The 14,296-nt window shown below is 52.4% G+C and overlaps 2 protein-coding genes across 2 annotated transcripts; one reads left to right on the forward strand and one right to left on the reverse strand.

The window, feature by feature from the left end:
• Positions 1 to 112: 112 nt before the first annotated feature.
• On the forward strand, positions 113 to 2,238 carry IUM83_09723 (ABC transporter G family member 31; the record flags this gene model as incomplete). The annotated part of the gene is made up of 2 exons (XM_067934178.1): positions 113 to 296; positions 395 to 2,238. The coding sequence occupies 2 exons, from the start codon at positions 113 to 115 to the stop codon at positions 2,236 to 2,238; spliced, it is 2,028 nt and encodes a 675-aa protein (XP_067799302.1).
• A 10,008-nt stretch (positions 2,239 to 12,246) lies between these two features.
• IUM83_09724 (putative mannitol dehydrogenase) lies at positions 12,247 to 12,753 on the reverse strand (the record flags this gene model as incomplete). The annotated part of the gene is made up of 1 exon (XM_067934179.1): positions 12,247 to 12,753. One exon carries the CDS (start codon positions 12,751 to 12,753, stop codon positions 12,247 to 12,249), a length of 507 nt encoding a protein of 168 aa, XP_067799295.1.
• Between the last annotated feature and the right edge of the window lie 1,543 nt (positions 12,754 to 14,296).

The following is a 14,296-nucleotide window of genomic DNA, read 5'->3' on the forward strand; positions in this document are numbered from 1 at the left end:
TAGTCCGATGAGTTGGAGTCTTCGAGCGTTGGCCATTAATCAGTACCGAGCGAGCACTTTCAATGTCTGCGTGTACGATGCTGTTGACTATTGTGCGACTTACGGGGTCACAATGGGCGAGTACAATCTGCAGCTGTTCGCCATGAAGACAGACAAGGTGTGGGTTTTGTACGGCATTCTATACACGGCCGCAATCTACTTCGTTTTCATGTTCCTCTCGTATTTGGGGCTGGAATACATCCGCTACGAAGCCCCGAGAACGTCGATTTGTCAGCAGAAGCAGAGGAAAACGACTCGTACGCGCTGGCGGAAACACCCAAGCATGGTCGGCCCGGGGATGATTGTTCAGTGACGATTGATAGCCGCGAAAAGCACGTTGTCGAACCCGTGACAGTGGCTTTCCAGGACTTGCGGTACTCTGTTCCGGACCCACACAACCCGAAGGAATCCTTGGATCTCCTCAAAGGTATCAGCGGCTTCGCGCTTCCAGGCTCAATCACGGCTCTCATGGGCTCCTCAGGTGCCGGCAAAACAACGTTGATGGATGTGATCGCGGGTCGAAAAACTGGAGGCAAGATCACGGGCAAGATCCTCTTGAACGGCTACGAGGCCAGCGACTTGGCCATTCGCCGCTCCACTGGTTATTGCGAGCAGATGGATGTGCACACGGAGGCTGCTACCTTCCGGGAGGCGCTCACCTTCAGCGCCTTCTTGCGTATGGATAGTTCCGTATCCGACGCCAAGAAGTACGACTCGGTCAACGAGTGCATTGAGCTTCTGGGTCTGGAAGATATCGCGGACAGAATCATCCGCGGCAGTTCGATGGAGCAAATGAAGCGGCTGACAATCGGCGTGGAGCTTGCGGCACAGCCCAGTGTCATTTTCTTGGACGAGCCTACAAGTGGTTTGGATGCCCGATCGGCGAAGTTGATCATGACCGGGGTTCGCAAGGTGGCGGACTCAGGCCGCACGATCGTGTGCACGATTCATCAGCCGTCCTCAGACGTGTTCGCCTTTTTTGACAGCTTGCTGCTGCTCAAGCGCGGCGGCGAGACGGTTTTCTTCGGCGACTTGGGCGACGACTGCCGCAACTTGATCGACTACTTCGAGGGGATCCCCGGTGTTGTGCCACTACCTGCAGGCTACAACCCAGCCACTTGGATGTTGGAGTGCATTGGCGCGGGCGTGAGCAATGGATCGATTACCACGGATTTTGTCAAAGTCTTCAATGAGAGCCCACACAAGCAACTGCTAGTAGCAAGTATGGCGAAGGAAGGCATCTCCACCCCATCACCAGACCTACCGGAAATGGTCTTCGGCAAGAAGCGTGCCGCCAACTCGGTCACTCAAATGAAGTTTGTCGTCACGCGCTTCATTCGATCCTACTGGCGTACTCCGTCATACAACTTGACGCGGATGCTTGTCTCGCTGTTCCTCGGAATCGTCTTCGGCTTGGTGTTCGTCGACGCGACATACACGACCTACTCGGGCTTGAATTCAGGAGTGGGGCTGATCTACATGGCTGCGCTCTTCAACGCGTTCGTGTCGTTCGAAAGCGTCCTTCCTGTCGTCTTCGCTGACCGCGCCTCATTCTACCGCGAGCGCGCGTCCCAAACGTACAATGCCTTCTGGTACTTCGTGGGCGCGACTATCGTGGAGATTCCGTACTCATTTGCCAGCGGTTTGTTCTTTACCGTCGTGTTCTACCCGCTCGTGGGCTTCAAGGGCTTCGACACGGCTGTCGTGTACTGGTTGGCATACTCCATGATGACGCTGATGCAAGTTTATCAGGGTCAAATGTTGGCATTCGTTTTCCCAACGGAGGAAGTGGCAATCGTCGCTGGATACTTGGTCAACGCCATCTTCATGATGTTCATGGGGTTCACTCCGCCGGCGAACGCGATCCCGTCAGGCTACAAGTGGTTGTACAAGATCTCGCCCCTCAAGTACCCACTCTCCACCATGGTGGCTCTGGTATTCGCCGACTGTGACCAGCTTCCCCAGTGGGATGACGCCGCCGGGGCCTACGTCAACGTGGGCTCGCAGCTTGGTTGCCAGCCGATGGCGAATGCACCCGTAACGGTGGGTCATACTACACTGAAAGAGTACACGGAAGATCATTTTGGTATGAAGCACGACAGAATCGCCCGCAACTTCGGTGTTCTTGTCGGGATCACGGCTCTGTATCTCTTCCTGGGGTTGCTGGCAATTCGCTTCATCAACCACCTGAAGCGATAAACTCGAATGAGTAGCATACGCTTCTCCATGTTAAATTTGCAACACAAATATGCTTATCTCCATGACAGCGAAACCCATTTGTGCGAGTATAAATGCAAACCCTCACAGCCATCGTTTTTCTTCTAAGCGGACATCTTGTTAAACTTCTACGGTGTAAGCCTATGTTGAACGATGCAAACACACAGCACCTGGAGGGCTTGGTCTCTGCAGTCGTTAGGTAGTTAGACTAGCGCTAACCGCTTGAGTGACCACATAAAAAAAAAGATGCAAACACAGTCAACTTGTCGGGGTGTCCGCAGCACCTGAATGCAAACAGCTCGAAGCTCAAGCAGCTGTGGTGGACTTCTTTATGTTATCCAAGATGCTGTCGACCAGAGGTTGATTGTTTGAAGCGTAAGCTTGCTCCAACGCACGGGAGTTTAAACGCGTAGACGCGGAAGCTTTGCCACTCAAGTCATTGCAGATTGAAATGACATCATCGTGTCTTTCCAACTTAATAGCGGCCCGCAAAGCAGTCTGGACAAGCAACTCATTCGATTCGTAACCGCATTCGCGCATAGCCTTGAAGGCACGCAGAAGCTGGTCAGAGCGTTGAATGACATCACTACGCGATACCCCCCCCCCCCCCCTGCACTACTCAATCTCCTTCATCTTCTGTAAAATATCAAAACCAAATCGTACTGCTTCGACTTGAAAGCGGTTCTGGTAGCAGATACGTATACGGGTGCAAGTGTCTTCACACCAGCTCGATTCATGAAATCAATCATGTCCAACACTAACCGATGCTGGTTTGTCCAAACTGCTGCTCTTATATTATAGCACGGGGAAAGGCTTTAGTTTTCGTCTTCGACAAGTCCACGTTCTGCTTCATGTCATCCAGGATTGACAGCACCAGTTACGGTTCTTCACTCGGACAGCTGACTCCATAATAGCTCCGCACGTGCATATACACCCCACTTTCCGCATAGCCATAAACGTGCTTAGAACTTGATCATGCAAATCAGCCTTGTGCAAAGAGATGATTTGATACTTGTACTCTTCAATCGGGTCGATTCCGTGCTTTTCATCAGACGCAAAGTTCCAGACCGAAATCATACTCGCCCGCCCAGCTTGAACACGGGTCGACGAGTATTTTGGTATCCGGCAGTGGAATCCACACCGCTCGCTTGCATGTAGTCGAGAATCTCGCCACAAGCTTGTGCTGCTTCATTTGGCACGCGGCTCCTAGGATAATTTCGTACATGTCGTCTTTCACCGTGGGTTTTCACTTCATTGAAGATCTCAAACACCCGCTTCTCCTTTTCAAGTGGACAGCCGACAGCGTAGCTGTGTACTGCCATGGCCGGCGTCTATAGCCGTTAGTCGGCATACCGTCTCACACACGCAGCAGGAGAGGGTACTCCCTCTCGCGTGAGGCGACACCAAAGACCGCCCTGTAGATCTTGAGGTGCAAGTTCACCTCCTTGTCCTGTGCATACTTGAGCATCTCGACGCTCCTGCCCAACGATCCCTTGTTCACCAGAGTGAAGGCAATGGTTGAACCTGACCGCGTTATGAGCATCAACGCTGCCGGGTTAATTCTTCAAGCATACTCCTGACAGAATCTCAGGCACTGTTTCCGTGTCATCTGATCGAGTTTTAGCTAGGAGGAATTCTTCGCGGCAATGGTGGCCATCTTTCCAGCAGTTGAAGGCTTCCTCGCAGCAGTGGGGAATTCTTTATATGATTCAAGATGCTGACAACCAAGGCTTGCTTGTTGCTGCGCGAGCTTGCGCCAATGCAAACGAGTACAAACGTGTGGAGGTACTCAACTTGCCACCCGATTCATCGCAGATTCCAAGCACATCACCATATCTGTCCACTTTAATAGCTGCTATTATTGCAGCCGTACACACGGCTTCTTCCTGCTCATAGCCGAGTTCGCGCATAGCCTCGTATGGACGCAAAACGTGATCATAGCATTCAAGTTTGGCGAATGAGATTACTGTGCGTTTGTACCGCACCTTCGTCCACTCCATTCTCTTGCATTTTTTCTGCAAGATGTCGAAGACAAAATCATACTGCTTCGACTCGAACGCGGTTTTGATGGCAGAAACGTATGCGGCAGATGCATTCACGCCGGCTTGATCCATGAAATCAAACATGTCAATACCAACTGATGCTGGTTAGAACAGACTGCTGCTCTTACAGCACGAAGATAGACTTCAGGTTGCGTCTTCGACAGGTCCACGTTTTGCTCCATGTCATCTAGGATCGACATTACCACTTCACGGTTCTTCACTTGCACGGCTGAAGTCACAACAGATCCATACATGTCTACATCGCAGACACACCCCACTTTCCGCATAGTGTCAGGCCCACCTCTGGCCTGCTGAGCAAGCAAGCCAGAGCGATGCGGCGCAAAGACTCTGGCTTGCTTGCTCGCGGCCAGAGGTTTGAAGTTCCTGTGGCAGCTACCCGAGAGGGTCAGCCGTCACAGTGAACATGCATTTTGTAGGAAAAACATGAAAAGAAACATGGAACATGCATTTAGTAGAAAAGAAATGAAAAGAAAACAAAAGACGCAGGGTAGCACATAGTCAAGGAAAACCCCAGAAATACGCAAAGAGAGCCCTGTGCTCGCGTAGGAGCACAGCGAGGCATGCATGTTAGGCTAGCAGTAGCAATTCAGTATTAAATAAACCGTCTACCCCGCACATCGACCACAACTACCGCGCTTCTCGACAGGACCAACACTCGCACCCACTTCAACGACAAACACTCTTCGGGCCCAACGTGACATCTGGTAGCACTTGCGGGGAAGGCTCGCTGCTGCACGGCACTCAAGGGGAGGCTTTTCACCTTGAGGTGTAAGTGTCACGTCAGCGTGACCAACCCAGCTGTTGGGGAGACATTGGTACATTAATAGGGCAATCTACTATTGTACGCTGACGTGGGATATAACTGAGGGCAGCCGTGGTGCAAATTTGTTTTGCATCTGGCCCCGGTGACAGCCCATTTGCCCAAGTAGCTACTGTTCTCAAAAGACTGCACCGCATATAAATCGAGCACTATAAGTCTCGAAGCCGGTTAGTCAGTTTTGTTCTTGGTAGCCCGGCACAGCAAAATTTTGGCGAAGCGAAGACCAGGACGACAACCGTCACCGCTCGACCCTCTCACGCGTCATCGACCCTCACGTGTCATCGACCTCTTCAAAGGCATCGAAGAAGTCCAAGACCTCCCACAGCGCATAACTCGGCCAATTTTAGGAAGTAGCGTAGGTTATTTTCTTTAACAGGTTTTCTTTTACTTTCTTTTAGTCAGTGCCCCTAAAAGTAGATTGCTCCCACCGGTATCGTTTTCAAGGGTGAACACACAAAGTACGAAGTTTTCGCGTGTTCAAGATGGCGGATCCGGCCCAACTAATGCATAGTATGTTGGCGGCCATGGAGAAGCAGACAGAATTGATCGACAAGCTGCGCAAGTCAAGGCAGCTGTCGCAACTAAAGCTGGATGGGATAAAATGCCCAGCTACGGGGGGACGCTCAAGGAATCGTTCCAACTATACCGGGAGCAGGTGGAGCAGTACTTTTTAGCTAAGGGCATAGACTGGAAGGATAGTAAGTTGAGTGGACGCATTTTGGCTGTGTTAGCGGGATCGCTGAAGTATGGAGCGCGTGGCACATCGTCAAGAAGGACGATGTGAAGAGTGTGGAATACTTCTTTGAAGCTGGAGGAAGGGTTCGTGCCTCCGGATCTGCAAGAACGTCTTCGGGACCAGATGAATGACTTGAAGGAGCGTCAGTGTCGAGACTTGCCCGATTATATCAGCAAGTTCAGGCAATTTGATTACTCAAGTCAAGGAGATGAGCGAACTGGACAAGATCATGTATTTCTTGCGTGGTCTGCCGTCAAGTATTCGGGAGGAAGTCCAGTATCGCAGGAGTGCAACGTTGACCGACGCTATTACCGTAGCGCTCGACTATGACCGGTCTCACGCGCATCGTGGACGCTCGGAAGGAGCACGCGACAGACCGAGGTACCGATCGTACGACAACAGACGATCGAAGAGCAACAACGATGGACCAGTGCCGATGGAGATCGACAACGTAAGGGTACCGTCGAAGGAGGAATGTATGCGCCGAAACCTGTGTTTCCGGTGCGGGAGTAGCGCCCATCGGGCTCGTCAATGTCCGATACAGCTGCAGCAGACGCAAATGGCTAAGCGGAATGTGCCGAAGTACAACAACTCGGGCAGTAATCAAGGGCGTAAGCCGAGGATGAACATGGTTCCTCGGAGGATGACGAACAGGTGGATACTGTCGTCATGGATCGCGTGACTATGAGTGTGGCTGACATCCAGGAACAAGCGGATGGGTTACAGGCATTCATGGACAAGGCACGTGTACAAGTGGAAGAGACTGTCACTGCAGCGTCAGAAATGACGGAAGATGCTGGCTCGTGTGGACTACAGCCAGTTGAAGAACCGAGTTTGCATGCGATGCAACCGGAATTGAGTCTGGTGTGTGCGGATCGCCGCCAGAGCAGGAAGCTGAGTTGCATGAGAAGCAGCCAGTGAAGTTGGTTCAGCAAGGATCGCAACCAACAAGTACAACGGAGACCTTGAAGGTGAACGCAGTGAAGTCCGAACGTACGAGTAACCTTTCATCAGGAAGGGTCGCATCAATGGCAGAGATGTCCGAATTCTGTTGGACACGGGTGCAAGCACGAACATGATTATGCCAGGTTTGGCTAGTAATGTGCTTCTGTCAAGACGACTTCAAGCTCAGCGCTTTGACGGCACGTTAACACCGGCGACGAATGTCAAACACGTGGAGGCGCCAGTGAGCATGGATGGGTACTTCTTTCCAGCGATCGAGTTCGTGGAATGGAAGTTGCCGGAGTCGCACGACGTCATTTTGGGGAAACCGTGGTTTGGGCGACCACAACCCTCAAGTGGATTGGCAAAGGAGGAGGTTGTCATACCTGACCGGATGTAATTCATCGACGTCGATGCACCGTCGTTCTCGCACAACTTGAAGGAAGGCGAGTATGAGCAGGTGTTTCGGGTGAAGATACAACTTGTGCCCGAAGTGGAAGGAATTCCAGAACCGATCTTCAACGTAGTCGGTAAGGAGTTCAAGGATGTGTTTCCGGAGCAATTACCAGACGGATTGCCTCCGATGCGTGAAGTCAACTTTGAAGTGACGTTGAAGAAGGGGCTCAGCTAAGCTCTCGTGCACCGTTCCGCATGTCGAAGATGGAACAGGATGCTTTCGAAGAATTTGTCAAAGACAAGTTGAAGAAAGGATGGATTGAAGTGTCGAACTCGCCGTGGGTTTCGAACATTTTCGCTATCCCGAAGAAGGACCCAGTCACAGGTCAAATGCCGAAAATGGCTGAATGGTTGCGTAGCGGCAATTTGAAGATTCCGTTGCTGGGTGTTCGACTACCGCTATCTCAACAGCGTGACTGTCATTGCCAAGATCCTGCTGCCATTAATCGAGGAGTTGTTCGATAAGATGGTAGGTTGTGTCATCTACACGTTGATCGACCTTGCGCAGGATACCATCAAATGCTGGTGGTGAAGTCAAGTCGTCCGTACACTGCGTTTCGGAACACAAGGAAACGTATCAGTGGTGTGTAGCGCCCATGGAGTGGCTGAAATGCCAGGGACATGGTCCAGGCTCATGCACAAGCTGTTCGACAAGTACGAATTTGTCGTCGTGTATCTCGATGACATCTGCGTCTTCTCGAAGAGTATGGAGGAGCATGTGGAGCATCTGCGTGCAGTTTGTATGGTACTGCGTCGCGAGAAGCTTTTGCGGACATGGCAAAGTGTTCGTATGGTCAGTCCGAAGTGGCTTTCCAGGACATGTTGTCTCGCAGGCAGGAGTAAGCGTTGATCCGCGTAAAACGGAAGCGATAGCCAAGTATCCGACCCGACGAATCGAAAGGAGTTGTTGAGTTTTGGGTTTGGCAGGATGTTATCGCAGATTTATCTGTGATTTTGCCGAGATTGCTCGTCCGTTGAGGGATTTGACGAAGGGAGTTGCCCCATGGAATTGGACGAAGCCTGTGGAGGACGCGTATTTGCATCTCAAGCTCGCACTTCAGCAAGCGCCTACGCTGAAGTTGCCGGACTTTGAGCGACCGTTTATCGTGACGACGGACGCCAGGACATTGTATTGGTGGAGTTCTGTCACAGAAGTATGACGGAGCAGATCATCCGATTGCCTTCTATTCGAAGAAGTTGATAAACATGAGCGTGGATGGCCGACGCATGAGAAGGAGCTACTAGCTATCAAAGTGGCTACGGAGAAGTGGAGACACTATCTGCGTGGACGCCCATTCGACGTCTACACGGATAACGCAGCGTGTTCGTGGATGTTGCATCACCCACGAGTGTCACCAAAGATGGCTCGCTTTTGACGCACTTTTCGCAATACACGTTTACTTTGCATCATGTGCGAGGTAAGATGAACGTTGTAGCGGATGCGCTCACGGCCTCCACCGGATGGACTGGAAGACGAAGAGGAGAAAGAAGCACCTCTTCCGGATGTGACGTATACGGTTCATGACTGCGACGACGAATGCGCGAAGAATGCCGCACCAGTTCATGACCACCGTATTAAGTCTGCAGTGTTGCGCAACTTGTCAACGGATGATACTCGCCTGTTACTCGACGATGTCGACTTACGGGGAGGGTCGCCCGATTGGCGTAGCACAGCAGCAAGTCAACAGCGTCGACTATCATTTTGTAAGTCCGCACTTGGTCCCTGAGACGAAAAGAGCGTTTCAGGAAGGATACGAATCAGACCCCTGCTTTCAAGCAACAGTGGTCTAATGGAGCAGGAAAGGAGAAGTTCGTCAAGCACAATGGGCTTCTGTTTTTCAAACAGACGAAAGGCGAAACTGTCTACCGACTTTGTGTGCCGAAGGTAAAAGAGCTTCGCACAAATGTCATGATCGAATTTCATGATGGAAAGACGTCCGCGTATCCTGGAAGTCGACGCACGTACCTGAAAGCAGCGCAATGGTACTACTGGCCGACTATGGACCGCGACGTAAGGGAATACGTTCGCACGTGTGAGACTTGTGCACGATGGAAGTCCAGTAGCCAGAAGAAGAAAGGACTACTGATGCCGATACCAGTGCCAAAGGAATGCTGGGAAGTGGTGTCAATGGATTTTATCACGGGTTTGCCAGTGTCGGAAGGGTTTGATGCAATACTAGTTGCAGTGGACAAGTTGTCCAAGGAGCGAAGTATGCACCAACGTATTCGACAGCTGACGCGAAGGACACGGCTAAAGAGTTCTTTGATGCAGTTGTTCGGCATCACGGATTGCCGAAGGTCATCATCAGTGATCGCGACTCAAAGTTCATCTCGGACTTTTGGAAGTCACTGATGAAGTTGATGGGTATCAAACTCAGCATGACAACTGCGCACCGAGCTCAGGCAGATGGCCAGACAGAGCGCCAGAACCTCGTGCTCGAAGATGCATTGAGATGTATGATCTCGTATCACGGTGACGATTGGGTTAAGCACCTAGGGACTATCGAATATGCGCATTCGACCCTCGTCAACGCGTCTACGGAAGTTCGCGCCATTCTGAACTTGACACAGGACGTAAGGTGTCAAACATTGTGGCAGAGGAGTTGAAAGACCTGCTGCACCGGAGAATGACGTGACGCGGAGTTCGCGAAGAACTTTGCGAAGGAGCGACAGGAGATCGTAGAACGTGCTCAGAAGAATTTGGAAGAAGCCAAGACAAAAAAGGAGTACCACGATCGCAAGCGCAGACAAATTGTCTTTAAAAGAGGTGACTTAGTGCTGCTCGACACGAAGAACTTACCGCTGAAAACCGTAAACAAGAACACGGAATTGAAGAAAGCGAAATTAGCGCTAAGAAGGTTGGACCGTTCGTGATTGAACTTATGGTGAACGACAACGTGGCGGGTTGATACTTCCGCGCACGATGAAACGTCTTAATCCGACATTCAACGTGGAGTTACTGCCCCATTACCAAACGAACCGTGAGGATTTTCCGAATCGACCGATTCCGAAGGCTGTACCTCTAATCTTGGACGAGGACACTGGAGAAGAACTCTACACTGTGGAGAAGCTGCTCAAGAAACGAACCAGACGTCGCAAACGTCAATGGCTCGTGAAGTGGCATGGGTTGCCGGAGCATGAGGCAACCTGGGAAAGCGAAGCAGCAAGCACGTTTCTGCATTGGCGTCAACTCCTGATGGGTATCGACTCCGCCAACGCGAAGTCAACCAGGGGAGATGTCAGTCACCCTGGCCTGCTGAGCAAGCAAGCCAGAGCGATACGGCGCAAAGACTCTGGCTTGCTTGCTCGCGGCTAGAGGTTTGAAGTTCCTGTGGCAGCTACCCGAGAGGCCGTCACAGTGAACATGCATTTGTAGGAAAACATGAAAAGAAACATGGAACATGCATTTAGTAGAAAAGAAATGAAAAGAAAACAAAAAGACGCAGGGTAGCATATAGTCAAGGAAAACCCCAGAAATACGCAGAGCCCTGTGCTCGCGTAGAGCACAGCGAGGCATGCATGTTAGGCTAGCAGTAGCAATTCAGTATTAAATAAACCGTCTACCCCGCACATCGACCACAACTACCGCTTCGATCTTCAGGACCAACACCGCACCCACTTCAACGACAAACACTCTTCGGGCTTGCTCTGGAGTTATTGCTTTGATGAAAGAGAGCACGAAATCTGAAGCGACTCAGCGGTAGATCATTATGTCACTGGATAAGGCTTGATTTGCATGATCAAGTTCTAAGCACGTTTATGTATTATGTGTCGTTGGGCAGACTATACTTTGCTCCGACTTGAATGCCAGTCGAATAGTATTATGGTACCAATCGCGCACACGCCGCTTGCGCATGTAGCCCAATTCTTAATGCAAGATCGTGTTGTTTGGTTTGGCACCGGCTCCAACAACAAGTTCGCACATCTTGTTATGTTTCACTTCCTCGGCTTTCACTTCACCGAGGATCTCAAACACACTTCTCCTGCTTCAAGTGAACAGCCGCCACCAGCGCAGATGTGAATTGCCTTGGGCGGCGTTCGTACACCCACTATTAGCCCGCATAGCATCTCATAAACGCAGAATACAACCGTTATCCCTCTCGCGCGAACTCACGCCAAAAGCATTTCCGTACAGCTTAGTGTACCGCACGCCCTTGTCCCGTGCATAGTCGAGCACTCCACGCTTTCCCCTACTGACCCTTCCTTTAGCAGAGCGAAGGCGATGGCACCTGCTATGACCGGGTGAGCGTCGCGCCGACGTCGTCCTGATGTCTTTGAAGATCACTCGAGCCAGGCCCGCGTCGTCCGGAGCGCATTGCAGGATCGTCTGTAGTCTCTGGCCGTCGCAACGTTCGTCTGGGCCACGTGGGGTTTGCGTTTCGGCAGCTGCGAGAAGAATCGACTAGAGACGGGAGATAATGCAGATTGGTTTGAGGTGGGCGGAACACTCGACTCTGCAACACGGAAACGGGCGGCAAGCAGTGCAGAGACTTGAACTGGGCTGACACCATGCGGGCCGCGGGCCCGAGCGCCGACGCCAACGCCGCGCCACCATCTGGGGCCTTGCCTTCTCTCTCGTTTCTGACACCCTTGTCAATTTGTCACTGCCAGTCCTGCATTGTGGGCAAGTTGAAGCTGGCCACCACTCCTAACCATCACTCGTGACAAGCGAAGGCTACATTAACGATGCGCTCTACCCCATTCTGTAGCGCTTAGTTCTCGAGCACCACGCGATAGCGAACCGTGCCAATGCGCACCATTTTGATGCCCCTCGTTCACCTTGGCCATCGGCAGCTTCTGATCACCGCGCGCACGTTCTTCTTGGACGCCACCTCCAGCATGTCCTTGATGTCCTGGATGCTGCCGATGTTGCTGCCCACAACCCATGCTCTTGCCCACCACGCCGAACGCGTTGAACTTGACATCGTCGTTGGGCAGACCTACCATGATGTACGAGCGCACGGCCAAGAAGCTCAGGAACAGCGTGTGCAGGCGTTGTCAGCGTTGGCGCAGATCAGCAACACGTCAACTGACCTCCGCAGCAGCGGCCTGCTTCTCGTCCGTGTGTACACGACGAACTCCGTGGCGCCCAGAGCACGCACCTCGTCCTCCTTGTTGGCCGAGCGGAGAAAAGCAACGACGGCGTCGGCGCCCATAGCCTTCGCGAATTGGATGCCGAGGTGGCCCAGACCACCAATGCCCACGACACCTACGCGCTTGCCCGGCTTCACATCAGCCTCCTTCAACGGCGTGAACACCGTCGTACCTGGCGCACAGTAGCAGCGGCCACGTCCGACGGGAGGTTGTCCGGGATCTTGAAAGTGTACTCGTGGAGTCACGCGCACGTAGTCGGCGTAGCCACCGTACGAGTTAGCGCCGTCGTTCTTGTAAGTCGAATTGTATGTCCCGACCTTTGCGCTTGCAGTGGCGCCGTCACCAGTGGCGCACTCCTTGCAGGGGGCCGCGGGGTCCTTGTTCAGGCAGGCCTGCTGAGCGCCGACGCCCACGCGGTCGCCGGACCTTCAAGCCCTTCACCTCGTCTCCAGCAAGGGTGACCTCACCCTAACGATTTCATGGCCAACAACACACGGGTACGTCGTAGGTCTCCAACCGCTCAATGGTGTGCAGATCCGAGCCGCAGATACCGCAGTGCGAGATCTTGATCTCCACGTCCTCGGGGCCAAGCGGTGAGACTGGTACTCCCAACGCCTGACTTCCTCGTTCTTGCCAAAGGCGGCGTAGGCGTGCACAGTTCTCGGGCGGTCGACATGGTTGTTGCTGTAGCGGTAGCCTTGGTGCTTCAGTTGGCAAATCGCAAAGTGAGCGTCGTGGTTGGCATCCCAGGCGGTCAGAAATACAACATGACCTGCATAATCGGAGAGGGATGTTCGACTTTGATTATGCAGTGCAGATACACGAGTTTGCATCAACGTTGTCCGCAGTTCAACGACTGCGGTGGTAGAGCAACCACACTCAGCCGCATCGATACGTCTTCACTTCTGTAGACGTGTCCGCTTTATTAACTTGCGTTCATTGAAAGCCGTTCAAACATCCTCAAAGGTTCCAACAACCGCATTTCTTTGACAGTATACCCTGAATAGAGGACCGTACTTGTCCAAAACCAGACCATATAAAAAAATGTCAAAAAATGTCGAAATTCGAGTCTGGCCCCTCATTTTCAGCCCGTCCAAAATGCTGTGGTGGATATCCGCGCGCTTCGCCGCGCAAGTTCTGGAGGCCTCCAACCACGCTTTCGTCATTGCCTGCCAGAGGCGCGCTGTCACTCTACACCTTTGTCCGCTACAACTTGCCGTTTCCAGGTCGTTCTGTCACCAAAACCCCTCAAGCAGGTGCGTGTCAACATGTTGCGGCTACCTGCAACTCCCCAGCCGCTTCTACTCGCAGGCAGCGACCAGCAACACCCTCTAGGCCTGCAATGTCCCTGGAAGATCGGGCTCTGGCGAGGGACTATCGGGAGCGACTGGAATCGGCCCGAACGACGCAGTTCTGGCCGACTCGTGTTTGAAGACATAAGGGAAGGCGGCACCGCGCTGTCGCAATTTGTAGCATCGAACGTCTGCACTTTGGCGAGAGAGGGCTCAGTGGACGAGTCTCGAGGTGGTGGTACGCGTGGGCGAGGCGTGGGCTGGATGCCCAGACGGGCTGACCAACTTCGACACGCAGCAATACAAGACGGTGCTCGTGTGGGACGCCATACGTCGGGATGGAGAGAGGTTGAGCCGTCCTTCCACATCCCAGCATTACTGGCGGTGCTAATTTGGAGCAAAAGAGTACGTCTTTGACTGGGAATCTGCATGAAAGCTGCTGATGTAGACGCCGCCAAGGCGTACGGGTACGTGGTGGTTACAGGCACAACACAAGCGGTGTACCAACTACAAAAGCTGTGCTTGCAAGCGACTACATGTCAATGAATTGGTGACGGATAAATGCGCTTGTCTATCGCACGGTATTATCGGGATGAGCGGGGTTTCAAAACATGGCGAAAATGGTTTCGAAATTTGA

The sequence above is a fragment of the Phytophthora cinnamomi genome (assembly GCF_018691715.1).
Source record: "Phytophthora cinnamomi strain GKB4 chromosome Unknown Contig5, whole genome shotgun sequence".
Taxonomy (NCBI): Eukaryota; Oomycota; class Peronosporomycetes; order Peronosporales; family Peronosporaceae; genus Phytophthora; species Phytophthora cinnamomi.